This window comes from Amblyraja radiata, chromosome 5 (assembly GCF_010909765.2).
Source record: "Amblyraja radiata isolate CabotCenter1 chromosome 5, sAmbRad1.1.pri, whole genome shotgun sequence".
In the NCBI taxonomy this organism is placed as follows: domain Eukaryota; kingdom Metazoa; phylum Chordata; class Chondrichthyes; order Rajiformes; family Rajidae; genus Amblyraja; species Amblyraja radiata.
Window position 1 is genome coordinate 80,022,179 of NC_045960.1, and position 27,604 is coordinate 80,049,782.

A 27,604-nucleotide genomic window follows, 5' to 3' on the forward strand; every position below is an offset into this window, starting at 1 on the left:
CTTCCTTCCACCATAATGCCAGAAGTTGTGATTTTTACCAATTAGTTGCACCATGTTAAGTTTTATTCTCAATACCACGGTAAAAAACAAAGTAGAGACAGAGTCTGTAGAAGGTCCCGACCTGAAACCTCATCAATCCATGTTCTCCAGGGATGCTGCCTGAACTGCTAAGTTACTCCAGCATCTCGGTAGACCAGCATATGCAGTTCCTTGCTTCTACAAAAAACATAGTAGTCCACATATGCATGCGGTAAGGCTTGCACAATGTTCAGGCATGAGCTGACAAGTGGCAATTAATATTCACTCCCACAAAAGTGTCAGGCAATAATCACTTCCAAAAAGAGGAAATTAATTACTTACCCTTAATATTTTGTGGTTATGGGAGCATGTCAGAGGCTGTGTGTCCTGTGGTGAGTGATACACGTCCTTACTTACTTCATCTGCAAGGCGCGTGGAATATTCTCCACATGCTTGAATAAGTGCAGCTCAGTAACTCTCGGCAAGCTTGACACCATCAGAGAAAAAAAGCCTGCTTGACTGGTCCATTACCCTAAACATTCCTTCCTTTACCACTGGGACACACAGGCTCCAGTGTGTACCATTTACAAAATCCATTGCAGTTACTTATCTCAGCTATTCCAGCAAGGCGTCACAAACCTGCAAATCCTAGCACCAAGGTGGACAAAGACCTTGCAGAGATATACCATGACCTCCAGGTTCCCCTTCTGGGTCGCACACCAACCTGACTTTTAAATCTAATGCAGCTCCCTCACATTCACGAGTTCTATATCCTAGAATGCCTTGCCTAACCATATTGTGAGAGTACCTTCACCAGAAGAACGACAGCGTTTCCAGATATTTCAGATGCTGTAAATCTTAAACAAAGTTGTTAAGGAAAAATTCAGCAGGCTAAATAATGTGTAACGGAAAGAAACAAAAGTTACATTTTAGGTATCTTTTTCCTCATAATTTGATATTTTCTAATTACCTAGTTGGAGATAATCTGGCCCAGCAAATCCATGCCAGGTCTCAAAGCATTCACATCAATCCCTTTTCCCTCACAACTGACTCACCCACCATTCCACCCGCTCTTTCCTGCCACCCACCTACACTAGGAGCAGATTACTGTCGCTAGTTAAACAACATCACATTCATGTTGTGTGGGAGGAAACTAGAGGAAAGACCCAGAGGAAAAATAGGCCTTTTAGTTCACTGAGCACATGCTGATCATTAAACTCCCATTTACACTAATCCTACCTAACCCACTTTATTCTATTCACACGCCTCCCTGATTCTACCACCCATCTACACACCAGGGACAATTTACAATGGCCAATTAATTGATCATACCACACATTTTTGTTATGTGGGGGAACACCAGAGCACCCAGAGGAAACCCAAGTTGATCACAGGGAGTCCTTGTAAATTGCACATAGACATTGCCAGAGTTCGGGATTGAACCCAGTTTGGTTTTCTTCCCAACCAATTGTTCAAGCGCTTTTGATTGCAACATGCGCCTTAATTTAGTTCAACAAAGAAACTGACAAGTTACATAGAAACATAGACATAGAAACATAGAAATTAGGTGCAGGAGTAGGCCATTCGGCCCTTCGAGCCTGCACCGCCATTCAATATGATCATGGCTGATCATCCAACTCAGTATCCCGTACCTGCCTTCTCTCCATACCCTCTGATCCCCTTAGCCACAAGGGCCACATCTAACTCCCTCTTAAATATAGCCAATGAACTGGCCTCGACTACCCTCTGTGGCAGAGAGTTCCAGAGATTCACCACTCTCTGTGTGAAAGAATTTCTTCTCATCTCGGTTTTAAAGGATTTCCCCCTTATCCTTAAGCTGTGACCCCTTGTCCTGGACTTCCCCAACATCGGGAGCAATCTTCCTGCATCTAGCCTGTCCAACCCCTTAAGAATTTTGTAAGTTTCTATAAGATCCCCTCTCAATCTCCTAAATTCTAGAGAGTATAAACCAAGTCTATCCAGTCTTTCTTCATAAGACAGTCCTGACATCCCAGGAATCAGTCTGGTGAACCTTCTCTGCACTCCCTCTATGGCAATAATGTCCTTCCTCAGATTTGGAGACCAAAACTGTACGCAATACTCCAGGTGTGGTCTCACCAAGACTCTGTACAACTGCAGTAGAACCTCCCTGCTCCTATACTCAAATCCTTTTGCTATGAAAGCTAACATACCATTCGCTTTCTTCACTGCCTGCTGCACCTGCATGCCTACTTTCAATGACTGGTGTACCATGACACCCAAGTCTCGCTGCATCTCCCCTTTTCCTAATCGGCCACCATTTAGATAATAGTCTGCTTTCCTGTTTTTGCCACCAAAATGGATAACCTCACATTTATCCACATTATACTGCATCAGCCAAACATTTGCCCACTCACCCAGCCTATCCAAGTCACCTTGCAGTCTCCTAGCATCCTCCTCACAGCTAATCCTGCCCCCCAGCTTAGTGTCATCCGCAAACTTGGAGATATTGCCTTCAATTCCCTCATCCAGATCATTAATATATATTGTAAATAGCTGGGGACCCAGCACTGAGCCTTGCGGTACCCCACTAGTCACTGCCTGCCATTGTGAAAAGGACCCGTTTACTCCTACTCTTTGCTTCCTGTTTGCCAGCCAGTTCTCTAGCCACATCAATACTGAACCCCCAATGCCGTGTGCTTTAAGTTTGTATACTAATCTCTTATGTGGGACCTTGTCGAAAGCCTTCTGGAAGTCCAGATACACCACATCCACGGGTTCTCCCCTATCCACGCTACTAGTTACATCCGCGAAGAATTCTATAAGATTCGTCAGACATGATTTACCTTTTGTAAATCCATGCTGACTTTGTCCAATGATTTCACCACTTTCCAAATGTGCTGCTATCCCATCTTTAATAACTGACTCTAGCAGTTTCCCCACTACCGATGTTAGACTAACTGGTCTGTAATTCCCCGTTTTTTCTCTCCCTCCCTTCTTAAAAAGTGGGGTTACGTTTGCTACCCGCCAATCCTCAGGAACTACTCCAGAATCTAAAGAGTTTTGAAAGATTATTACTAATGCATCCACTATTTCTGGAGCTACTTCCTTAAGTACTCTGGGATGCAGCCTATCTGGCCCTGGGGATTTATCGGCCTTTAATCCATTCAATTTACCCAACACCACTTCCCGGCTAACCTGGATTTCACTCAATTCCTCCAACTCCTTTGACCCGCGGTCCCCTGCTATTTCCAGCAGATTTTTTATGTCTTCCTTAGTGAAGACGGAAGCAAAGTAGTTATTCAATTGGTCCGCCATTTACTAAAGAACCTTGTGAGGCAGCAGCTCTACCAGCTGCAGCACCCTTCCGCCCTGAACATTGATTGTTCTCAACTTTTCAAAACCTTGTTTTCTGAACATGTATCTGAATATGATTTTTTAAAAGCATACCTCTCTGATTTCATTAGATTTTAGAAAAATAGCACCGAAAAATTATAACCATTTACAAGTTTAACTCAATATATTGGTAAAGCTTGGGTTTACTGTTTTAGAAACATAAAAAATAGGTGCAGCAGTAGGCCATTCAGTCCTTCGAGCCAGCACCGCCGTTCAATATGATCATGGCTGATCATCCAAAATCAGTACCCCGTTCCTGCTTTCTCCCCATATCCCTTGATTCCATTAGCCCCAAGAGCTGTATCTAACTCTCTCTTGAAAACATCCAGTGCCTTCTGTGGCAGTGAATTCCAGAGATTCACAACGCTGGGTGAAACGATTTTTCCTCATCTCAGTACTAAATGGCCTAGCCCTTATTCTTAAACTGTGACCCCTGGTTCTGGACTTCCCCAATATCAGGAACATTTTTCCTGCATCTAGCCTGTCCAATCCCTTAAGGATTGTATATGTTTCTGTAAGATACCCTCTCATCCTTCTAAATTCCAGTGAATATAAGCCCAGTCAATCCATTCTTTCATCATATATCGGTCCTGCCATCCCAGGAATTAACCTGGTGAATCTATGTTGCACTTCCACAATAGCAAGAATGTCCTTCCTCAAATTAGGTGATGAAAACTGCACACAATACTCCAGATGTGGCCTCACCAGGGCCCTGTACAGCTGCAGTAGGACCTCCTTGCTCCTACACTCAAATCCTCTCGCAATGAAGGCCAACATGCCATTTGCTTTCTTCACTGCCTGCTGTACCTGCATGCTTACTTTCAGTGACTGATGTACAAGGACACCCAGGTCTCATTGCACCTCCCATTTTCCTAATCTGACACCATTCAGATAATAATCTGCCTTCTTGTTCTTGCCACCAAAGTGGATAACGTCACATTTATCCACATTATACTGCATCTGCCATGCATCTGCCCACTCACCCAGCCTATCGAAGTCAACTTGCAGCCTCATAGCAGCATCCTCCCAGCTCAAGTCAAGTCAAGTCAACTTTATTTGTCACATATGTGCAGTGAAATGAAAGTGGCAATGCCTGCGGATTGTGCAACAATAACAGAACACAATAGAACGGAACCAGTATTTACATTTTAGAAAAAATAAATAAAAAGACACAACACAACAGTAAATTTACAGTCCTAATGGCCTGCAGGAAGAAACTCCGTCTCATCCTCTCTGTTTTCGCAGCGTGACAATTGAGGTGCAGTTCGTTGCTGGGGTGGTAGGGGTCCTTCATTATGTTGCTGGCTCTGAATCTGCACCTCCTGGTGTATAGGTCCTGCAGGTGGGTGAGTGTAGTTCCCATAGTGCGTTCGGCCGAATGCACTACTCTCTGCAGAGCCTTCCTGTCCTGGGCAGAGCTGTTCCCAAACCAGATTGAGATGTTACCGGACAAGATGCTTTCTACAGCCCCAGAGTAGAAACACTGAAGGATCCTCAGAGAGACTCTGAATTTCCTCAGCTGCCTGAGGTGGTAAAGGCGCTGCCTTACATTAATCACCAGTGCGGCAGCGTGTGTTGTCCATGTCTGATCCTCTGTGATGTGGACTCCCAGGTATTTAAAGCTGCTCACCCTATCCACTGTAGTCCCATTTATCTCTAGTGGCGTGTACGTCCTCGGATGTCGAGCCCTTCTAAAGTCCACAATCAGCTCCTTAGTTTTTGTGACATTCAAGAGGAGGCTGTTGTCCTGACACCAGAGTGCCAGATCAGCCACCTCCTCCCGGTAAGCCTTATAGGCCTTATCGGCTTTATTGGAGATAAGGCCCATCACCACAGTGTCATCAGCAAACTGCTGAGACAGGGGGGGGGGGGGGGGGAGGGGAGGGAAACGCACCCCGGACATCGCCAAATCTCCGCTCACTCCGGATGTTGTCGCCGCTTCACTCACACACACACAATGGCACACACAAGGTTTAAAGGTATATGGGCCAAATGCAGATAAATGGGACTAGTTTAGATGGGGCATCTTGATCTGCATGAACAAGTTGGGATAAAGGGCCTGTTTTCATGCAGTAAGAATATGACTCATTGTAGAAAGTGTGCAATTGCTCTGGAGAAGATCCAGGGGCGATTTATGAAGATATTGGCAGGGCTGGAATTTTGAAATGTGAGGGCAATTGATGAGAATGTGGGATTAATGTAGGATTAGTGTAAATGGGTGGTTGACAGTTGTTGCAAACCTGGTGGTCTGTTTTCATGTTGTGTCTCTGACATTAATAGCACCAAAAAACAAAACAATTAAAAAAATCTATTTTCAAGATGCTGCATATCCTGTTGAAGTGCCTGCGTAGCATTTTATCTTCCAGCTTAAACTTTCACTCCCACAAAGTTAGATGACTGTGGCTGCATCATATGCATCTGCAAAATGCACCACAATTATTTGCATGGCCACTCTAAACACGCATCCTAAAACCATAACCTGCACCACTTTGTAGAGCAAGACCTGCAGGCACAAGAAAGCACTTACAGCTACAGGTTCCTCTCATGGTACATGCCATGGTGACTTTGAAGTGTGTGTCCCTGCCCAACAGCACTGTCGGAAATAACTTTGCCATTAGCAGTTCAAGAAGGTGACTCAGTGCCACCCTCTTGGGAGCAGTTTAGGATGGGGACTAATTCTTAGTTTTTCCTGGGATGTACACATCCTAAACAGGACACTTTATTTTATAAATTCATAAAAGTCTACATAATTAAGCCTGGTGGCATATTTTATGAATCAGAAAAGAGATCGAAATGAAACTGACAATAGTCGTTTTGTTCTAATTTATTACAGAAAAAATGCCCTGAATTTAATGTAAATGCAAATAACGTAAGTGGTCAAAGCTGAAAGAATGCAGTTTATTTTTCTGACCCATCGCTCAGTTTGCGGCATTGTTCAAAGAAGCTGAAAATCCTTGGCTTTGCACTTTTATTTGGCACTAGCTAGTCAGAAGGTTCTAGCCAGAATTACACCGCTGAAGACATGGCATCAAGATCATATCAGCAGTTAAATGAAAAATGACTGTGACCCAAAAGAGGTAACACATGTGTCACTAAATAAAATCCAACAGAATTTCTGAGTCCAGTTTAAAAAAAATCAGTGAGGTAATCCATTGATATTAATTATTATAATCTACTGATTTACAACATAATCCTAAATGCTAAATGTCAGTGGCTGCTGTCTCCCAGTTCTTCATCATTGTTTTAGGGCTGGCTATAAGAAGACTGGACATTAAGATTTTGATTGTCTCTTTTTCAACTTAAACATATTTATTGGAATAGCTGGAGTTTCCATCTGACTTCACAATAACATTGTGTACATATGTCAACACTGGCGTATCTTTTAGACAGTACTCAGGGTTCATTTGCATAAACCTCGGACCAATAGACCTCAACGAGGACCAATAAAGACGTTTTGACGTACAATCACAAAACTTTAATCCTTTGCCTTTGAATGACTGCATTTTCCCTGCAACATTTTATCAGCTTCCATTAAAATATTCCAAAACATTAGTTGCCTTTCAATAGTATATAAAGTTACTTAAGGAAATAAAGTGGACAGAGAGGCAGAAAGCAATATCACTAGTGGACATGATTAAGGAAAATGCCAAAACACAAGTATGTTTAGGGCACCAGGGTAGCCTCATTAGGGAACAAGAGGCAATCTATGCATGGATGTAGATGAGGTCTTAAATGCTTCTCATCTATATCCACAGTAAGCAGTGACATTATAGTTGGAGAATTCAGTAAGTTTGCAGATGACACAAAAGTTGGTGACTAAATCAATGGTAGGGCCCGAGGAGTACTAAGCAAGAGAGTCCCCAGTTGACCTGACAGGATTCAAATTTGTCTTTCAATGATATAGTTATGATCTCCCGGCCACCCTCATTGCAGACCTTGCACTTTTTTTAATTTGCACTCTTCATCTGTAAAGCTTTCACATTGTAACATTATATTCTTACTCTTTTTTCTCTTTGCACTACCTGCTGTACTTGTACATGGCATGATTATACTCTTGGTATAATTAGGCTGAAAGCGAGCAAACTAAGATTTCATTGTATCACGGTACACGTGACAAAATAAACCAATGCCAATACGAGATATTAGCTCAGTCCACTGGACGGAAGCTGATTAATGAGACTATTCTGCCATCACAACGTAGACACACTACAACATCATTCCAGCTTTCCTGCATATCGTTTTTTTTAAAAGCATACCCTGTGTTAATTTTTTTTTAAATATAGGACATTGATACATGCTTAAAGGGGGCTATATGAAAAATGTTTGGCCTCCATCTGGCTATATACAAATGTTAAACATTTGGTAATTCAACCTTCATGGAGAGTAATATTAGGCAGGTATAAAATAGACCCATGCCCTTTACCAATAGGTTCTGCTGAGCAAGTTAAATTAAATCCTATTAACTAGAATTTTGTTTCAAAATGTTACGGCAGTCAAAGACCCTCAAGGTGAAAGTGTAAAAGTAATACTGAGTTTATTAATACTTTACGACCTAACGGTATGAAGTTAAATTCACCAACTTAAGGCAATTAACCCACTAACCCTGCCCCCTTGCTCCATGTGCTCCACCAGGCTTGGATAGAGTGGATGTGGGGAGGATGTTTCCACTAGTGGGAGAGTCCAGAACTAGTGGTCATAGCCTCAGAACTAAAGGACGTTCCTTTAGAAAGAAGATGAGGAGAAATCTCTTCAGATGGTGGTGAACCTGTGGAATTCTTTGCCACAGAAGGCTCTGGAGCCCAATGGATATTTTTAAGGCAGAGATAGATAAATTCTTGATTAGTACGGGTGTCAGGGGTTATGGGGAGAAGGCAGGAGAATGGGGTTAGGAGGGAGAGATAGATCAACCATGATTAAATGGTGGTGTAGACTTGATGGGCCGAATGGCCTAATTCTGCTCCTATCACATGATCTTATGATTTCTCCCCTTTCCCCTCTACCCCTATTATATCCTCTACTGGCTTCACAATTCGCACCGCTTCTATCCTTAATGTCGCACTATTTGGTTTTTGCATATCAAAAAAAAAACCCTCACCTGCAGCCACCTATCACTCCTCTCTTCCTCCTCCCCCCAATCACAATCAGTCTGAATAAGAGTCCCAACCCAAAACATCACCTGTCCATGTTTTCCAGAGATGTTGCCTGGCCCACTGAGTTACTCCAGCACTTTGTGTATTTTTTGTAAACCAGCATTTGCAGTTCCGTTTGTCCTTCTTTATTAATGGTTGTGTTATTTGAGTCAGCAGTGGTGACTCGCTGACGTGATGAATTATGACGTGTTTGTTTTGAACTACAACACAATATTGATTATGCAGAGCCCATTTGTAATAATTCAAAATTCAAGATGGTTTATTGTCATTACACAGTACACAGTGCAATGAGATAGCTTTTCCCTAGAACCTCAGTGCTACATAGAACACAAGGACTCGCTGTCACTGAAGTGGCCGTGGATTTTCCGGGCATGTGCTCGCTTTGCTTCCCTGATGACCCGGGACAGTTTGGCCCTCGTTGTTCTCAGGGCCTCCTTATCGCCTGCTCTGAAGGCCGTGTCTCGGGCTCTCAGCAGCGCACGTACCTCTGAAGCCATCCATGGCTTACGGTTGGGGCGTGTGGTGATGAGCTTGGTGTCAGTAATGTCATCAGTGCACTTACTGATGTAACCAGTCACTGATGCCGTGTCAGTGGTGCCGCCGGTGGTTGCTGCCTCCTTAAACATGTGCCAGTCAGTGCACTCAAAACAGTCCTGGAGAGCAGAGATGGCTCCTGCTGGCCAGGTCTTCACCTGTTTCTTAGCTGGTCTAGAGCATCTGACAAGCGGTCTGTATGCTGGAATCAGCATGACAGAGATGTGGTCTGAGTATCCGAGGTGGGGCGGGGCTCCGCCTTGTATGCGCCGGGCATATTGGTGTAAACAAGATCTAGCACGTTGCACATGCTGGTAAAATTTAGGAAGCACAGTTTTGAGATTTGCATGGTTGAAATCTCCTGCAACGATAAACAGTCCTTCTGGGTGTGTGTTTTGTAGATTGCATATTGCACCATACAGTACAGCTAGCACTTCCTTAGCATTAGCACTGGGGGGGGGATGTAAACAGCTACAATGAGCACAGTGGTAAACTCCCGTGGCAAATAAAAAGGTCTACATCTCACAATCGCGTACTCCACCAGCAATGAACAGAACTTGGAGACTAAGACAGAGTTGTTGCACCAGTCAGTGTTGATGTAAACACACAGGCCACTGCCTCGAGTCTTACCACAGTGATGGGTCTCTGTCGGCTCAGTGCGAGGCTACCCCGGATAGCTGAATGACCGCGGCCGGGACTCGATCGTTGAGCCATGTCTCTGTAAAAACACAGACACAGCAGTCCCTAGTCTCTCGCTGAGTAGTCCTCTGTAGTTGGATGTAGTCCAGTTTGTTTTCTAGGGAGCGGACGTTGGAGAGTAGGATAGACAGGAGAGCCGGCCGGCCGGCTAGCATTAGCTCTCAGCCTTGCACGGACACCCACTCTGTTGCCCCGTTTCTGCCTCCTCTCACACCGTTTTCGGTGCCTCCTCCCCCGGCCTTTGTCAGTAGGTGGGTTAGATGGTTTTTGTAACAAGCCGAGGGCCTGTAGTTCGGTTAATAATCTCTCCTGTAGTGTCGCTGCCGGGCTGTGTTTTTATGTTCCAGGAGTGAACTTCGGTGGTATACTTGTACTCCGACAGTTCCCAGGTCAGTGTGATGCAGGTTGGTGACTTCTTGAACACGGTTATCATCACGAATAAGACACAAATTAGCACCGTTTTGATCTAGAGGGGCGCAGCGACCTGTCGTGCCACCGCCATCTTTAATTGTTCTGTATATGCTTATTGATTTGCAGCTAGTCTAATTACACCCTCAAATCTTCCTCAAAAGATTAATATCTGGATAAGACAGGTTTGGAGGGGTATAGATCAAACGTGGGCTGGTAGGGCTACTGTACCTGGGGCATGTTGGCCGGTATGGGCAAGTTGAGCCGAAGGGCCTGTTTCCACACTGTATCACTCTTTGACTCTATCTGAATCTCTTTCAGATTCAAAGTTCCAACAACAGTAGAATACCTTATGCCCAAAATAGATCTCACAGAACATTACCATGAATAACAGTGGTGGATAAAAAGTGTTCTTTCATGATCTTAATCTTTAATTATCTATCGCTGAGCCATGAATAATTTAGATTCATTGTAGTATGTAGCTATTCAAGTAGGAATATTTGATTTCTCTTGTGCCTCTCTCAGTTCCTTTGCCTATCAATTGAACCCTTTAAATCCTGTCTACTGCCTCACTAATCTTCCTTAAAGGTATTCATTTCATAATTGCTTTTACGAAAAAGTAAAACTGCATTCATAAATGCCATGCAGTAATCTCAATAAATTGGCAGAACTGACAATTTAGTTTGTGACTCCAGCCCACAAAAGATCCCTTTCCCTCCATTTACCCAAACCTCTTTGCCTCATCATCTTCCTCATTGGGCATATTAAAAACTCATCTCATTTTACCGTGACCTTGTACAAGGTCTTTTAATTTAGAATTCCCCAAACAGATCCTAAATATAGATAAGCTATAGGTAAAAACTAGTAACATACGCAGTTCAATAGTATAATGATCTGTATTTATTGAAATTTTTATTTATCTCCAGCAACACTGCAATTCAGTACACAGGAGTTGTGATAGTTTTCATAAATGTAGCAGAACAATAGATTTGAAAACAAAGCTTCAATTATTTATCTTTCATAGAAAGAAAATACCCTCTGCATTAAGCTCGGGGCCCAACTTTTCCCATGTTAGTCACAGTTATAAAGCCCACGGTCATAACCTTGCATGCATCACAAGAACCGCGATTTCCAAATTGTGACAATATCAGCATATATGAAAGAGCATAGGAAATATTCTGATTTTTAATACTATTCTAGAGCCAAGCCAAATGTCATTTGTGGATTCATTTTATAACTCGCATCCCCCTTACAAATGATTAGGTAGTTCCATATTGGAGTTCAAAGAGTTCTTAAAATAATCAATGTGAAAAGAGAATCAGTCAAATTATGTAGCAAGCTCACTGAAAGATTATCCTTTCCAATTTAAAATTTCTCTCTTTAAACAGCCAAATTCATTTACAGATCTACTACTTGGGTCTGTTGCTTATTTACTAAACAAGACGGTTGAGTGAATTACATCAACTCCTCCAACCACGTTCCACAGTGCAGTCCTTGGACAGGCCTGGGAACAAGACCCTTGATTGTATTCTTCCAAGATACCCTGAATTACAGGCTGCAATAAGGGCAACAATCCCAAAACACTATCATAAACTGAATCTATAGCCATCCAGGAAAGATATGCTTAAAGACACTCAAATGCAGGAAGTGATCAGCAAATTAGATCACATCAGTGAAGAGAGAAATGGTGGACATTTCATGACATTGATCTTCATTGGGTATCTGACGGTCATCATTTTGAAATGTTTACTGTTTCTCAGATGCCATGGATGTTGCCTGATCTGCTGAGTTTCCATCATTTTTATTTTTATTTCAGATTTCCAGCATCTATATACTCTGCTTTTAGAAAATATAGATCTGTATTACAACTATTTTGCCATAATTACAAAAATATTTGCAAGATATGTATCTGTATTGCATTTAAGAACATATGAGAAGCATCGCCTATTCATTATATTTTCTGCAGAAAGTTAAATCCTATGCATTAGTATATGCAAAAACTACTTATAAATTAAAATGCAAAAATCATTTATCCTCATTTTAATCAAGTAACTATCTACCAACAAAATTTTCCGGTTTCAATGGACATCCTATGCTGAAGCAGGCTAAAGCCGACTTCAGCTGCTCCTGCACTTGCTTGTGAAATATTATTCCTGACAAAGTGAATGTACGTAGAGTGGTGGATGAGAAAATTGGTGCAGTTGTAAACCACAGCTTCCAGCTGCAGAACTATAGGCCAGCTGGAGTCACTGCCCTCAGGAGAGGAAAAGAGGTAGATGTGTGTGGGGGTGGTGGGTGAAAAACATCTGGTGAAGACAAATGATTAAGCTAGTTCAGTCTTTGAAACAATGTTTACTGAAGCATCTTGTGAGCCGGATCAAAAGTAAGTGTCTCAAACTAATTATTAAAAATGCATTCTATAAATAATCATGGTTCTGTTTGTTGAGAAAAATAAATAGTAAATTTGAGTGCAACACTGTTATTTCCACAATGATAAATGATTAAATGAGGAGAATGATCTTAAAGTAACTGTGATAGCAATAGACCAGATGGTACAAAAATGTCAATAACTTAAACAACTTCTTTTACAAAATAAAAACTGGTGCTTAAGATGCAACTCATCTCCAAATGACTTCACTCTGCAAGATTCTTAACAACGAATGGAGTAAAATGCTCAGTGACAGCATAGGAACTCCCCTGCTTCCATAAAGCCAGGGGAAGAGGAAATGACAGCGTAAAACAGTGAGAACGTTGCCTATCTGTCTGCCTGCCTTCCTTTAAGCTACAAAAACCAATTCATGATGCTTTCATGTTAAACTCGGGGAAGCTTGAAGGTCCCGGTTTTCCACAGCAGGTAGCTGCTCTCTCCAGTATGCGAATTGGCTGTAGATGTCCGAACAAGGAAAGTCAGAGGATTGTTCTCGCTTCAGTAGAGGGAACACGTGGTCAACTATTTCACTCAGCCTTACGTAACTGGAAAACACACAGTTCTGCATGAGAAATTGAATACATTACTGCACTACATATATTTACAAGCAGGAGAATTATCAACGTATTCTCAAACAATTTCTTAATATGCAACGTTATATCCCAATTGATGTGTCCCATGGCTCAGTAAAACACAACAGGAAGATATATCTGCAATTGCTTATCTAACAGCAATTTAATGTTGTACTTTACTTCTGATGTTTCACCCCTTAATACAATGACATTGAAGAACCACATCTGCCACAATATTGTAGAGAGTTATTAATCAAGGACAAATTTCCACATAGATGTCTTCATTCGTGCTGGCTGTATCTGTTATAGGATTTGTTGTCAGTTAACTAGTACTGGAAGTATGAAACTCCAAAATAACATAAGTCAAAGTTTGCCTAGTGTTCTGAGAACAGAGGGCAGCATAGGTAGCATAAGACAAAATGGGCAGCGTGGGGCCAAAAGGCAGCAAAGGGATAACGCAGTTTTGTGGTACAGCGAGATATAAATTTGTAGGTATATAAATTGTCTTGCTAGCGAAGGGATGGTACTGGATCAAATCATAGGGAATGTACCCAGATAAGTCCTTGATGTGTCAGTGGGAGAGGTGATAGTTAAGAGAGGTAGTGGCCAAAACCCAAAGTTTCAAAGTAAATATGGAAAGAGATATGGATGTTTGGAAATTAAGGTCATTATTTGGGGGAAGGAAAATTTCAATGCCATACAGCATGAACTGGTAAAGGTAGACTGGGAGTTATTTAAAAGTGAAAGAGATCAAATTCAAGGCCAATGCATTCCATGAGGGTGAAAGGTAGGGACAGCAATGCCAAGGAATCCTGAATATCAAGGATAAAGAGGAAGCAAATCACAAGCATAGAGAACCGAAAATAGGTAAGACACAACAGGAAGAGAGAAAGTATAAATAAATTGGAAGGCAAAGATGGACCATGAAAAATAACTAAAAATACATGGTTAAGAAAAATCCCAAAGCATTTTATATATATTAAACGAGGGGAGCAAAAGGATCAATCTGAAAGAAGCTAGGGCATGCTCGGAAGACCTGGGATGAATGGTTGCCGTCTGTATTCAGTTAGGAGGAGGATATTTAATTTTGAGAATTCAGGGAGGGGAACAGTGAAATTCCACAACTATTCTCATTAAAAAGAAAAGAGATTACAGATTTATTTTTGTTTACTGCTGAACAAATCTCAGGGCCTGATGAGATGTCTCGGGCTGCTAAGAGAAACAAAGGGGAAGGCTGAGCCCCTTAAATCTTCACTGTCCAAGAAGAGGTGCCAGATGACTGTATGACAACAACTGTGATACTTTTATTCAAAAGCAGGTGGGATAAATCAGATAAATACAGGCTTGCAACTCTTTGTGGTAGGGAAGTTATTGGAAAAGGTGAGGGATAGGATTAATTTACAGGGGTAAATCAGATAGCATAGCTTTACATGGGAAAGATCATATCTAACCAATTTGATTGAATTTTTTCGAAGAGGTGGTGAAGATGAAGGTAATGCAGTTTTTTGTAATACATATAAATTCAGCAAGGCTTTGACAGGATCCCACTTGGGAGACTGGACCAAGTGATTGAGCCCATAAGATTCAAAGCAAGTTAACATTGTATCCAAAATTACCCTGTAATCAAAGACAGGTGATAGTGGTAGGCTATTTTTGTGATTGGAAGCCTGGGTCTCTTGGTCTAATGCAGGAGGGTCAATGCCAGCACCCTTCCTATTTGTGATATATAGGAGGTATGATCACAGGTGGGAGATGCAGAAGGATAGGGTTATTGTAACTGGGAATTTCAAGCACACTTGTATTAACTGGTTTGCCTTAACATTAATGGCACAGAATTTTTGACATGCGCCCTGGGGAGTTTTTTTGATGCAGTATGTAGATAGACCAATGATCAAAGGAACATTGCTGGACCTTGTCTTGGAGAATGTAACTGGTCAAGTGGAGGGAGGGACAGTGCAGGAACATTTTGGAGATAGTGAGCCTAACTTTGAATATTTTAACGTGCTTATGGAAAAGGATGAGGATGGACTACAAATAAAGGTCTTAATTGGGGGAAGGCCAATTTCATTAACATAAGGGAGGACCTGGCAAAAGTAGATTGGAAGCACCTGCTTGCAGGTAAATTCACTACTGTAAGGTGGAAAGCATTCAAAGGAGAAATAACAAGATTTCAAGGTCTGGAAAGATACCCTAGCAGGGATGACAGTGGAACAACAATGACAGGTATTTCTGGGAATACAGAAGGTGCAGGATCAGTTCATTCCAAAGAGGAAGCAAGATTCTAAGGGGAGTAAGGGATGACCGTGGCTGACGAGTGAAGTCAAGGACACTATAAAAATAAAAGAGAAGTATAACATAGCAAAGATGAGCGGGAAGCCAGAGGATTGGGGAACTTTTGAATAGCAACAGAAGATAACTAAAAGGAAGACACAAACAATCTCCCAGATGTATTAGTGGCCAGAGGACCTAGGGTGACAGAGGAACTAAAATAAATTCACATTCAACAGGAAATGGTGTTGGGTAGACTGATGGGACTGAAGGCTGATAAATCCCCTGCGTACTGATGGTCTGCATCCCAGGGTACTTAAGGAAGTGGCTCTAGATATCGTGGACGCATTGGTGATCATTTTCCAATGTTCTATAGATTCAGGATCAGTTCCTGTGGATTGGAGGGTAGCTAATGTTAACCCACTTTTTAAGAAAGACGGGAGAGAGAAAACAGGGTATTATAGACCAGTTAGCCTGACATCGGTGGTGGGGAAGATCCTGGAGTCAATTATAAAAGATGAAACAGCGGCACATTTGGATGGCAGTAACAGGATCGGTCCAAGTCAGCATGGATTTACGAAGGGGAAATCATGCTTGACTATGTAATCTTCTGGAATTTTTTGAGGAGGTAACTAGGAAAATTGACAAGGGAGAGCTAGTGGGTGTGGTGTACCTGGACTTTTAGAAAGCCTTTGATATGGTCCCACATAGGAGATTAGTGGGTAAAATTAGAGCACATGGTATTGGGGGTAGGGTACTGACATGGATGGAAAATTGGTTGGCAGACAGGAAACAAAGTAGGGATTTACGGGTCCCTTTCCGAATGGCAGGCAGTGACTAGTGGGGTACCGCAAGGCTCGATGCTGGGACCGCAGCTATTTAGAATATTCATTAATGATTTAGATGAAGGGATTAAAAGTAACATTAGCAAATTTGCAGATGACACAAAGCTGGGTGGCAGTGTGAACTGTAAGGAGGGTGCAGGGTGACTTGGAGAGGTTGGGTGAGTGAGTGAGTGAGCAGATACAGTTTAATGTGGATAAATGTGAGGTTATCCACTTTGGTTTCAAAAACAGGAAGGCAGATTTTTATCTGAATGGTATCAAGTTGGGAAAAGGGGAAGTACAATGAGATCTCGGGGTCCTTGTTTTGTCAGTCAGTGAAAGTAAGAATGCAGGTACAGCATGCAGTGAAAAAAAACATGTTGGCCTTCATAACAAGAGGAGTTGAGTATAGGAGCAAAGAGACCCTTCTGCAGTTGTACAGGGCCCTAGTGAGACCACACCTGGAGTATAGTGTGCAGTTTTGGTCTCCAAATTTGGGGAAGGACATTCTTGTTGTTGAGGGAGTGCAGTGTAGGTTCACAAGGTTAATTCCCAGGAATTGCGGGACTGTCATATGTTGATAGGGGTAAGCCATTTAGAACGGAGATGAGGAAACACTTTTTCACACAGAGTTGTGTGTCTGTGGAATTCTCTGCCTCAGAAGGCAGTGGAGGCCTGTTCTCCGGATACTTTCAAGAGAGAGCTAGGTAGGGCTCTTAAAGATAGCGCAGTCAGGGGATATGGGGAGAAGGCAGGAACAGGGTACTGATTGTGGATGATCAGCCATGATCACATTGAATGGTGGTGCTGGCTCGAAGAGCTAAATGGCCTACTCCTATACCTATTGTCTATGTTTCTAAAACAGTAAAACCCAAGCTTTACCAATATATCGCATTAAACTTGTAAATGGTTATCATTGTCTATTATTGATAGAATGGAGCGACTGGGCTTGTATGCACTGGAATTTAGAAGGATGAGAGGGAATCTTATTGAAACATATAAGATTATTAATGGTTTGGAGATGCTAGAGGCAGGAAACATGTTCCCGAAGTTGGGGGTCCAGAACCAGGGGCCACAGTTTAAGAATTAGGGGTAGGCCATTTAGAACGCAGATGAGGAAAAATAACTTCACCCAGAGTTGTGAATCTGTGGAACTCTCTGCTTCAGAAGGCAGTGGAGGCCAATTCTCTGGATGCTTTCAAGAGAATTAGATAGAACTCTTAAAGATAGCGGAAAGATAGGGATATGGGGTGAAGGACGGAACGGGATACTGATTGTGGATGATCAGCCATGATCACAGTGAATGGCAGTGCTGGCTCAAAGGGCCGAATGGCACTCTCTTGTACCTATTGTCTATTAATTAAGCTATGCAAAATTATGACAGATATATAGATAGGATAGATTACAAGAAACTTTTCCTTTGGAGATAGAAAAAAAACTAGAGGACATAATTTAGGGTAAGGGATGATAAGGGGGGGGAGGGGATCTTATTCACACAGTGAGTGGTAGGAATCTGGTGTACATTGCTTGAAAGGCTGATGGAAGCTAGGTCACTGACAACATTTAAGTGTCTAGATGAGTATTTGAATCCCTTCCTCATTGTATGATTAAATGTCATGGAAATTGGTGGTTTGTGATTGTGGGGTGAGTAGGCTTAGACTAAAGGACAATAATTGGTTAGTTGGAAAGATGGGCAGAGCAATGGCAGAGGAGTTTAATCCTGGTAAGTGTAAAATGACATGTTTTGGGACGGGCGGAAAACCGGGGGGGCCAGAGGGGACATGTCCCCCCCCCATATTTTGAGAGGTGGGGGACATCCCCGCCAGGTTAACCTGCCTGGGCTTGCGGGAAATATCGCGGAGAAGCAGCGCTGGTATCCCGTCAGTCCAGACAGGGCTGTAGTTAACCCGGTGAGACAGGCACAGTTGAGCTGCATTTAGCGCTGGATTGAGCCTCCGAAGCCTTGCGCGCGTGTGTGTGTGTGTGTGTGTGTGTGTGTGTGTGTGTGTGTGTGTGTGTGTGTGTGTGTGTGTGTGTCCGCCAAAAAATTGTGTCCCCCGTCCCCTCCATGTTTTAATAGTGAGTTCCGCTCTTGTTTTGGGAGGACTAACAAAGAGGTATTGAGGCAGTATTGAGGATCAGAATGACTCTGGTATACAGGCCCAAAGATTCCTGAAGGTGGCAGCACAGTTAGCAAATAGGATACTTGCCTTTGTTAACTGGGCCAAGAATACAAGTGCAACTTTATAAATTGTTGTTTAGACTACAGCTAGAATATTGTGTGCAATTCTGATCCCCGCAGTATAGGGAGGGTGTGATTAAACTGGAGAGGATGCAGAGATTCACAAGGATGTGCTTGGGATGGTATATTTCAGTTAAGAAGAGAGGCTGGGCACAGAGAGGTCTGGGAGGGAAGCTGATGAGAGGATTATGAATAACGTTTCCACATAACCGAGCTGTTTAAAACAAGAGCAGATTATTTGGGAGACATTTTTTTCCCCACTCAGGGTTAATTTGTACTGGAACCCACTGCCTGAGGGGAGGGGGGTTGAGGCAGAGAAATCTCCATTATTTAAGTATCTAGACGAGCATTTGAATTGCCAAGGCAAAACAGGCTACGAACCAAGTGCAGGTAAATTGGATTTGTATGGATGGCTGGTGGATAAACAGCAGGGATGTATTGGCCCAAAGGGGGCGATTCAGTGTTGTTCAACTATAAAAACAAAACCTAAGGAAGGAGATAATACTTCCAAGCATCAAGAAATGCATTAAATGCACCAAATTCCATGCCAAGCATTGTATTTAAGTAAATTCTGAGAAAACAAGATATGCCTCTAATAATTTAGGAAATGAAGGTGTACTTACGATGAAACATTGGTTTTTGCATGTTCCTGTATTAGTTCACCTTTAGGATTGACTGTAAAAATTCTGTTTATTGGGACACCAACTTGTTTATAAGAGTAAACATCCTGTAAGAAGGGGGGAAAAAAAACAATGTTTACAGTGTCAGCTCATATATAATGTAATCCACTATACATCTGAAACTCAGTTCAGAAATCGATAATGTTTCTGGTATTTTTTATTACCCGCGGGAATTTATTAATTCACAACAGTCTGTGGGTTGGGGTGGGGTAAGAAATGATTTTACAAATAGGTGCGATAAGTAATAGACTTAAAACAAAATCTGAAGCATTTAACCACTAATAAGGCATGAAGGTTTGACCAATATCCAAACAATTTTTTTTGTTTTTTATGGTTCTCCCTCATGATACTGAGGGGATGTTCCCAGACTAAATTAGTTGCAGAGAGCATCTCGCTACCACCGTAAACAATTGGGAGCAATTGCTTAAGGTGGTAGCTAGATGCTCTCACTCCACTGGAGTCATGTTCCTTCCTTGGCACCTGTCCTTGGAGACAAAAGCAAGTCTGATAGTGATGGGTTGATTCAGAACAGGCAAAGCACACTGCACAAATGCTACAGCATGCAGCCAAGCACCTGGTACACACAATTAAAAACTGTGTGAACAACACCTCAGTAAGGAATCTCACCCATCATTCTCACCGCTTAAATAAGTAGCAACGGCATATTTTTAGATGCTGGGAATCCCTAAAGATTTGTGTGTTTTAAAAAAATTGAGATTGCTAATTTTATTACATTAGATTATCTGTTATAAATTTGCAAAGGAATTTATAGAAAAGCTGCTGACTGATGATTTGCCACACAAGAATTGTTATGAATACAGCAGACAAACAAAAAATTATGATGAGAATTAAAAAGTCTATTTTAAGGTATTAAAAAAAATATGGCAAACGATTAGGTCTTAAATACTCTACCAAGGCAGCATTCTATAAATGTTCTCTGGAACCTCACATCTTCAATTCAAATACTTGCTGATATTAAAATAGCCAATTCTATGATGAATCTACACTCATATATGTTAATCAAAATAGAAAGATACATTTCTCAATTGAGCCATTTGACCAAATTATTCCAACTGGGGCTGGGGCAGTCAGCCATTCAAAGTGAAGTCAGTCTAGGATTTGTGTGCGAGCTGTAAGTCTGGGACTTGCTACCAAATTTGATGATCCAAATGTGTCACTGCTGTTCGCTGCTGAAACCCAGAGTCCAACAGAAGGGAAGTCTAGTTGGGATTTTAGAGCATCACCTGGTAAAAACAGCTGCCCAGACACCTGGCACAGGTCAAACCCAACGTAGGGTAGGCGACGTTTCGGGCCGAAACCCTTCTTCAGACTGATGGGGGGTGGGGAAAGAAAGAAGGAAAAGGGGAGGAGGAGGAGGAGCCCGAGGGTGGGTGGATGGGAGGGTGGGAGGACCGGGCACTGGTCACCAAAGTTGTTCAAGCACTACAGATTTGGAGACAGAGGCAGGCATCTTAAAAAAAAAAATCAGTACTCACAAAACTCTTTAATTATTTAATGTCCCAAAGTCAGAGACAGTTAAAATCAGTGACAATTTGGCAGAAGGTGGCGTGGGGCTGCCTCTGCACTATACCACCCAAGGCCCAGTTGCTGAAACACAATTGACCTTTGCCATTTATTTAGATGAAGGAATCAAATCCAAGTTTATTTATGATATAGTTAAATAGGAAAATAAACAACAAGGAAAATGAAAGGAGTCTACAAAAACATGGAGGCAGTTTAAAGCAGTAGGCAAAGATTTAAAGTATAGAACGAAAAAGTGTGATACACACTTTGGTATGAAAATTAAATTGGTAAACAAAAACAGTACCAGTTTCACTGTTCCCTTGCAAAAAAGTTAGTGACATGGCAGCACTGATTTAAGCTCTTGTCAAGCAAGCCTGATTCAGTGTCCAACATATTTATCTGTCTTTCTTGCAATGTTGCACTTATAGTCAAGTCATGCAGCACGAAAACAGGCTCTTCACCCCAACTCCTTCATGCTAAGCTAGATGCTCATATACACTGGCCCCAGTTTCCCACGTTTGTCTCATATCCCTCTAAACCTTTCCTATGTTCCTATCCAAATCATTTTAAAATATTATTGTACCTGCCTTAACTACTTTGTCTGGCATTTCGTTCCATATAAGTATCCCGTTCTTTATGGAAAAACTGCCCTTCAAGTTCCAACTAGATCTTTCCCCTCTCAACTTAAACCGATGCCCTCTATTCCCCAATCCTGGGATAAAGGCTGTGTGCATTGGCCCTGTCTGTTCCCCCTCATGATATTACGTCACCTATGACAAGGTTTCTGCTGGTGTGGAATTAATGTGCATGACTAAAGGAAAATAATAGAAGGAAGCTGAGGAAATTAAAAGTAACCCAAATAATATGGAAAAGGGTGGAGGACACTTACCCAATTAAAAAAAATAGATATTAAATAATTATAGATAATCTTTTTTGACTCCATCAACAGGATCTGTGAGGAATCCTTCTCAAATTTGGTTTCCCAAAGCTTCCTTAAGAAAGTGTGACCTTCTCACTGACTGGCTGAAATCCCTGGCCCATGACCATTCCACAAGGAGCAGCCACATCCGAGATGGTACCGAGAATCTTGGGCCCCTTTGTTGGAAGCCCAGCGAGAAACAGATGGAGTACAAGACCTGAATACGTCCCAACCATGCACCTGCTCACATTGTCAAGCACCTCATACCCACACCCTCACTGCCCACCCCTACCCTCCATCCCATAGCAGAATCTGCAGGTTCCCTCTTGGTCTCATCGGCCATCTCTGAACCCACAGTTCTGGATTGGAATCAAGTCATCCTTAACCCTGATGTACTGCCTAGCAAAATAAAAAGGCAGATCTTAAATAAATATGGATAAGCACCAACTTAAGGTAATGGACCAAAAGCTAGAAAGTGGGATCAGTGCAGTTGCACTTTTTTAGGCCAGGAAGCTGGTGATGGACTGAATGGCCTCCCACTGTGCTGTCAACTTACAAAATTAAGTAAGAGCAAATTGGTTTTGCTGCTCTTTTTACTTTCTGCCTTGAAACATGGTTAAAGACACTGTGTAGGATCAAAGTACTATCCTTGGTACTTAAACGGAGATCATGCTGCCAAACCCTTCTAGTTTATGCTGCAGTTTCATGTCAACGGTGATTTATCAGTATGACCCACGTACACTACTTCCCACATCAGCACTAAAAGGAGATGGCAATGATGAGGGTCCTACCAACAGCCACTTAACTTTATTGGCCTCAACAGAAGCAGGCCTATAAAAAGCAGCCTAACCTTTTATATGACTGATTAGGATATTCTAGCAATGCCAGATCTAGATCCTAGACTCACTTTTGTGCTGAACTTTGATTTCTGATGGAGTCAATGATGAACATCTGTTGAAACAGCTGCACAAATTCTGCCTCAAATGTCAGCATCACTTGGGTAAGCAGAATGTTTGCTCTGTTAAATACATACAGAGTACGGATGATAAATTGCCATTCAGGCCATCAAGAATTCTGCTTTCATCGTATTACCGACCAACAGCAAAACTATTAATTCATTTTATCTGTCAAGTAAAATTACACATAAAATAAATTTGGGGAATTTCTTCTTAAGCAGCCTAGATAATACCCCCAGTAAATGAAGATGCAGTTGAAGGAAATATGTTGGGCAGACAGAGAAAGATGATGATAAAATAAATATATCCCATGTGATATCTGTTCATCATGATTTCATCAGGAACAGGGATGGACTCCTAGAATCTACTGCAGGCCATATTTTCTCAACTGCCTTTCCTTGCAATTTGTCAATTTTTCCAAATCACCCTCAGCCTTTCCTGTGCTACTAATCAATTCACACTTGAGCTGGAGATTTTTGTTTCTATACTTGTCTCAGTATACAGTGCCTGCTTTGCGTCATCACCCATAATCACTTCAACACACCTGCCCTCGAACCCGCACCAAAACTCTTCCTGTCCCTTCCTCTCTCCCATCACAACCCACATTTGCTTTAAAGTACTTTCCAGTTCTGACAAAAGGGCAATGACCGGAGAGATCAATGGCTTCCCTCTCTGCAGCTGTCAGCCAACCCTCTGAGTGTTCCCTTCATTTTTTACTTACTTTTCTGTGTTTCCTTTCTGTTCAATTTATCATCTTTGACCCCTCCCCTTCCATCTCTGGAGAGGGCTAGTTATTATGAATGGGATATTGAGATAATTCTAAAGCCTTACCAAATTTTGAAAAATATAATTGCTGAAATGAAATGAATTGAAATGAAAAAATTACAAAAGTTCACTCATTAATTAAATTCCAACCTGTATCGAAAGATTTTGTTTTACACATTTGCACTGCTTTAAGAATCTTAGCAACTAAAAAATCATTCCTCTGGCGTAAAAGGTCGAAGAGCAGCAATGAAGGTGCAATAGCTGGTAACTTCAATGAAGGAGTGCTTGAACTTGCAGAAATAGGATTCCAAGTAACATTTTCACTAAAATATATAATTTTGCTTTTAAAGGACAGCATCTCTAATGTGCGTGAGAGCACTGAATGATTACAATTCTACATTCTCGCATGCTTCATGTGGTCATGGTCCTCACAGGGTAGGGTTTGACTTACATTCGATCGGTTTCCAAAGGCAGCATAGAAGGGCTCTTTATTTGGATAAAAGAGGTTCCTGATGTCTGTTAGGCATTGAATCTTGAACTTTTCAGGCTTCTTTTCGATTACTTCTCTAAAATTAAAAACAAATACATATGTTATTAACATGGCATGACAGATCAAGGCTGGCCTTTCATAAAAAGATACTGGTATCTTTATCAAGAAACCACATATGTTTTAATATTTGGATTCTATAAACGGTATCATTTTGGGGGCTTAATGCATATATTTTTAGTTTATTCATGTAATTCTGTTCAGAAGAATTCAGATTTCTAGCACGGTTTAAAGAAATCTTAAGATGTTAACTATAAGCAAGATAGTAGTAATATAGGTCCACCATCAATTTTCCGGCAGCCTTGGTTCCAGAGCCTTTCTGGATTGTCTATTTTGATGGACCAATAGAGGTGACAGGTAAACAAAAGTGCTGGAGAAACTCAGCGGGTGCAGTAGCATCTATGGAGCGAAGGAAATAGGCAACGTTTCAGGCCGAAACCTTTCTTCAAACGTTTCGACCCGAAACGTTGCCTATTTCCTTCGCTCCATAGATGCTGCTGCACCCACTGAGTTTCTCCAGCACTTTTGTCTACCTTTGATTTTCCAGCATCTGCAGTTCCTTCTTAAACAGAGGTCACAGTCTCTGAGAGGTGTCCAACGGTACCAGAACAGACTGCCTCGGCGCCGAGATATCAGAAGTCGGCTATGGGAACGGATCTGCCAGTTGCGGCCGGGCCAGAGTTCCAGAGCCTCGGCCACAAGGAGCAAATTCGACCCACAGGTCAGCCGTGGAAGTCTGCTATGGGAATGGGTCTGCCGGCTCTGGCCGCAGGGGGCAGATTCAGCAAGCAGATCGGTGCTGAAGTCCCGTTCAGGTCAAAATTGGCTGCCTCAGCCGGCTTAGGCGCCACATTTTAGAAACATAGAAAATAGGTGCAGGAGTAGGCCTTTCGGCCCTGATCATCCAACTCAGTATCCTGTACCTGCCTTCTCTCCATACCCCCTGATTCCTTTAGCCACAAGGGCCACATCTAACTCCCTCTTAAATATAGCCAATGAACTGGCCTCAACTACCTTCTGTGGCAGAGAATTCCAGAGACTCACCACTCTCTGTGTGAAAAATGTTTTTCTCATCTCGGTCCTAAAGGATTTCCCCTTTATCCTTAAACTGTGACCCCTTGTCCTGGACTTCCCCAACATCAGGAACAATCTTCCTGCATCTAGCCTGTCCAACCCCTTAAGAATGTTGTAAGTTTCTATAAGATCCCCCCTCAATCTTCTAAATTCTAGCAAGTACAAGCCGAGTCTATCCAGTCTTTCTTCATATGAAAGTCCTGACATCCCAGGAATCAGTCTGGTAACCTTCTCTGTACTCCCTCTATGGCAAGAATGCCTTTCCTCAGATTTGGAGACCAAAACTGTACACAATACTCCAGGTGTGGTCTCACCAATACCCTGTACAACTGCAGTAGAACCTCCCTGCTCCTATACTCAAATCCTTTTGCTATGAATGCTAACATACCATTCGCTTTCTTCACTGCCTGCTGCACCTGCATGCCTACTTTCAATGACTGGTGTACCATGACACCCAGGTCTCGTTGCATCTCCCCTTTTCCTAATCGGCCACCATTTAAATAATAGTCTACTTTCCTGTTTTTGCCACCAAAGTGGATAACCTCACATTTATCCACATTATACTGCATCTACCATGCATTTGCCCACTCACCCAGCCTATCCAAGTCACCTTGCAGCCTCCTCACAGCTAACACTGCCCCCCCCAGCTTTGTGTCATCCACAAACTTGGAGATATTGCATTCAATTCCCTCATCCAAATCATTAATATATATTGCAAATAGCTGGGGTCCCAGCACTGAGCCTTGCGGTACCCCACTAGTCACTGCCTGCCATTCTGAAAAGGACCCGTTTACTCCTACTCTTTGCTTCCTGTTTGCCAGCCAGTTCTCTATCCACATCAATACTGAACCCCCAATACCGTGTGCTTTAGGTTTATACTAATCTCTTATGTGGGACCTTGTCGAAAGCCTTCTGAAAGTCCAGATATAACACATCCACTGGTTCTCCCTTATCCACTCTACTAGTTACATCCTCGAAAAATTCTATAAGATTCGTCAGACATGAGTTACCTTTCGTAAATCCATGCTGACTTTGTCCAATGATTTCACCACTTTCCTAATGTGCTGCTATCCCATCTTTAGTAAATGACTCTAGCAGTTTCCCCACTACCGATGTTAGACTAACTGGTCTGTAATTCCCCGTTTTCTCTCTCCCTCCCTTTTTTAAAAATGGGGTTACATTAGCTACCCTCCAATCCTCAGGAACTACTCCAGAATCTAAAGAGTTTTGAAAAATTATCACTAATGCATCCACTATTTCTGGGGCTACTTCCTTAAGTACTCTGGGATGCAGCCTATCCAGCCCTGGGGATTTATTGACCTTTAATCCATTCAATTTACCTATCACCACTTCCCGGCTAACCTGGATTTCACTCAGTTCCTCCATCTCATTTGACCTGCGGTCCCCTGCTATTTCCGGCAGATTATTTATGTCTTCCTTAGTGAAGACGGAACCAAAGTAGTTATTCAATTGGTCTGCCATGTCCTTGTTCCCCATGATCAATTCACCTGTTTCTGACTGCAAGGGACCTACATTTGTTTTAACTAATCTCTTTCTCTTCACATATCTATAAAAACTTTTGCAGTCAGTTTTTATGTTCCCTGCCAGTTTTCTTTCAAGGAGACTTCTTGGGAGGGGGATTTTAAGTGCGCTTTCGTAATTATTGTCCACCAGTTTCCAGAAAATCAGTAGTGGACCTACATTAACAATTAATGGCTATCTTTGGAGCACAATGGAGAAAGAAATTCTACATTATCTTTACATAGGGGCTTGATTTTACATGATCATAGATAATGCCAGAAAGATCTATTTTCATTATGAATTAAATTGAAAAACAAAACTAAAAGCAATAAATGTTATGTCACCTGTGCAATGCTGAGAATACACTACTGGGACACAGCAATAGAGGGCCTTTTGGCAAGACTGTTCCCTTTTCATTAACCCAGTGCAAATATCCACGAGTCATATCAGCCATCCCAATGGCTCGTGCTGAGCAATACAGGAACTTGTATCCATTTCTGCAGAAAAATTAAAACAATATGTTCAACCACTTGTATTATTTTCTTTTTCCAGGCTTTGAACATCCTGCAACTGAATAAAAATAATGGGTTTATGCCAAATACAAATAAATCATTCCAAAAAACATTTCATCTAAAATATATTAATATGCTCATTTATCCATTACATTAATATTGCCCCATTTTGCATAAGAAAATGATTTTATTATGAGTTATAGTGCATATCAAGAAGCAGTCTCCTATAGTTTTGTGGCCAACACAATCTCAAGGAAACTGAGAACAGATGTTTATTGCAAATTATTTCAGCTATGGTCAACATAAAAGGTGCTAGAGGAACTCAGATGGTCAGGCAGCATCTGGGGAAGGAATGGACAAGCCTCGTTTCGGGTTGGTGCCCCTCTTCAAGCTGATTGTACAGGGGAAGAAAGCTGGAAAAGAGTTACTGACAAAGCCAAAGACAAAGCCTGGCAGGTGATAGGTGAATTCAGATGGGATGGAAGGGGATGTTGCTTGGCAGATGGGTGGAGTAAGTGACAAAGGCTTGAAGTGAAAAGGAGACAAAAATGTGTCAGATAAGGAGAGATGAGGTGAACTTTAAAGCCA

General features: G+C 42.0%; 1 protein-coding gene across 7 annotated transcripts in view; it reads right to left on the reverse strand.

Moving 5' to 3' along the window:
* Positions 1 to 11,064: 11,064 nt before the first annotated feature.
* Positions 11,065 to 27,604, reverse strand: part of lpin1 (lipin 1) — a 121,217-nt gene continuing 104,677 nt past the window's right edge. For 5 of the 7 annotated variants that reach the window (XM_033021577.1, XM_033021580.1, XM_033021579.1 and 2 more), the window contains 4 exons: positions 26,849 to 27,001; positions 23,814 to 23,928; positions 19,142 to 19,245; positions 11,065 to 13,157 (listed from right to left, as the gene is read on the reverse strand). In XM_033021577.1, the coding sequence (XP_032877468.1) occupies positions 12,992 to 13,157; positions 19,142 to 19,245; positions 23,814 to 23,928; positions 26,849 to 27,001 (538 nt within the window). In that variant the 3' untranslated portion in view covers positions 11,065 to 12,991. Of the gene's footprint in view, positions 13,175 to 19,141; positions 19,246 to 23,813; positions 23,929 to 26,848; positions 27,002 to 27,604 lie in introns of those variants that run through there. The other 2 variants (XM_033021581.1, XR_004412061.1) reach the window with 2 other exon arrangements.